The sequence below is a fragment of the Camelina sativa genome, chromosome 8, assembly GCF_000633955.1.
Source record: "Camelina sativa cultivar DH55 chromosome 8, Cs, whole genome shotgun sequence".
Classification (NCBI taxonomy): Eukaryota; Viridiplantae; Streptophyta; class Magnoliopsida; order Brassicales; family Brassicaceae; genus Camelina; species Camelina sativa.
The window spans coordinates 5,260,515-5,262,636 of record NC_025692.1 but is presented as its reverse complement, the minus strand read 5'-3'; the positions used below and the strand labels follow the sequence as shown (position 1 = coordinate 5,262,636).

The 2,122-nt window shown below is 37.1% G+C and overlaps 1 protein-coding gene across 1 annotated transcript; it reads left to right on the top strand.

The window, feature by feature from the left end:
- LOC104706256 lies at nt 506-2,006 on the top strand. Its single transcript, XM_010422433.2, has 2 exons — nt 506-822; nt 1,009-2,006. Exons 1-2 carry the CDS (start codon nt 818-820, stop codon nt 1,850-1,852), a joined length of 849 nt encoding a protein of 282 aa, XP_010420735.1. The 5' UTR covers nt 506-817; the 3' UTR covers nt 1,853-2,006.

The following is a 2,122-nucleotide window of genomic DNA, read 5'->3' as shown; positions in this document are numbered from 1 at the left end:
CCGACAGTTGGCTAATCTGAAAATGATGAACACAAAGTCCCAGGGATGTTTCGGGAAACAATATTATCTTCGTTATATATATACCCACGTTATTATGTTGGTACTTGTATTTTTCTAATCAAGTCAACATAAGCGCAGTTTTTAGTCTAATAAAGTTGTTAAGTATCATTTAAAAAAATAAATATATTCTATTAATAAAATGTACAATAGATATTTAATTTTTTTGTATTGTGTATAAAAAATACTTAAAAAGAATTTCATATTGAAAAGAACATAAAGTATATATTCTCATCAAGTTAATGATTATAAAGACATAATAATTTTGTACTTTAAAGTAATTAATGATCCAATGATAGGATTCCATATTTACTGTAACCCCAATGGTAATTTTGTTTTTGAGATGCCCAATGGGTAAGATACTATTAGCCAGGGAAGTATCTCATGTCAAGAGAGTTGTACTTGTTATCACATGGCAAAGACACGAAAGGTCATGTGAGGACATGTGTTCCCTGTTCTGTTCAACTCTAGCTTCCTCCTTAACCTTCAGTCAAACCTCCCTCGATCCATCTTTCAAATCCAAATCTACACAATTTTCAAATGATTTCTTAATAATTAACCAGATTTAATCATTGAAAAACAAAATATATATATGGCGTAGTCTTTTTTAATAATCCAAATGCAGCTCCCGATCGATGTGAGTAATATTTATTATCTGCAAAATGCATGTTCACATCATCTAATCTTTCATCTTCTATAGGTTCTTCCTTCTTCTCCTTCTTACAGCTCTCTGTGAATTTGTCTCCATCTCAACGTGTCCATGTGGTAGTCTTACCTCATTACTTGTCTCTCTCTCTCTCTCTGTCCTTGAATTTTTCTTTTATATAAATGTTATCCTCAACTTAACATTCTAAATCTTCATTTCTCTCTCTCTCTCTCAAAGTCCACTTGCTCTAGCTTACACGTTATTTTGTCTGTCACTTCATAACTAGCTCCGTTTTTGTTACATAGTAGTACGAACATTATGGTATCAGCGGCGGAAACGGCTACAATGGCGGAAGCTAAGATGGTTTTCATGACTGAGACGGCGTCACCACCGTCGTCAGGACCACGTATCTCCTTCTCAGCTGATTTGTCATCATCAGATAGCGACGGAGATTACATCTGTATCAACCCTGTGAACCTCATTGTCGGTAAAGAAGAAAAAGACAAGACGAACTTGGTGAAAGCTGGAGACTTTGAGTTTCTGTCTGAAAACGTAACGAGTAACCAAACGATGCTTACCGCCGACGAGTTGTTCTGTGAAGGAAAGTTACTTCCTTTCTGGCAGGTAAAGCATTCAGAGAAGCTTAAAAACGTCAACTTGAAAACAAAAGTTGAAGTCGAAGAAGAAGAAGAAGATCATAAAGTAGTGAGAGATGAGGTTGTTCATCACACCAAGGAGCAGGAGAACAACAACAACAACAACAACAGAGGAAGCTGGTTTCTTGACGACGACCCTTCTCCACGTCCACCAAAGTGCACTGTGCTGTGGAAAGAGCTTTTACGGCTGAAGAAACAGAGGACCACCACGACGACAACGGTTTCTTCAACGAGGGTATCGTCTCTATCGCCGTCTTCATCTTCAAGCTCGACATCGTCTTCTTCGAGCTCGATTGGGGATGCGGTGAAGAAGGAAGAGAGAGAGAAGGAAGGGAAGAGAGGTAAGAAAGGGTTAGAGAGGACGAGATCTGTGACTATGAGGATAAGACCAATGATTCATGTTCCTGTTTGTACTCCTTCTAAGTCCTCTGCTCCATTGCCTCCTCTGTTTCCTCTAAGGCTACACAAAAACAGAGTAGAGAGACGAACTTGATGAACATCTTTTGTGTGGTTTATATTTATCCTTCCTTAATTTGGTTGGGTTTTGTGATTGAGATCTGAGTTGTGACAGTGTAAATGTGAACATTTTCATACCCGGGAGAACAATAAAGAATTTATCATTATTGAATCCATTTTTATGCTTTTCATTATGTTTTGAGTTTCGAAAAGTCTTCTTCTTTTTGTGTATATCTGTCTGTAACTAAGGTATGTGTTTGATGAGAAAGATCAAATCTTTGGTTTATACTTAAAGATGATTTGTTAG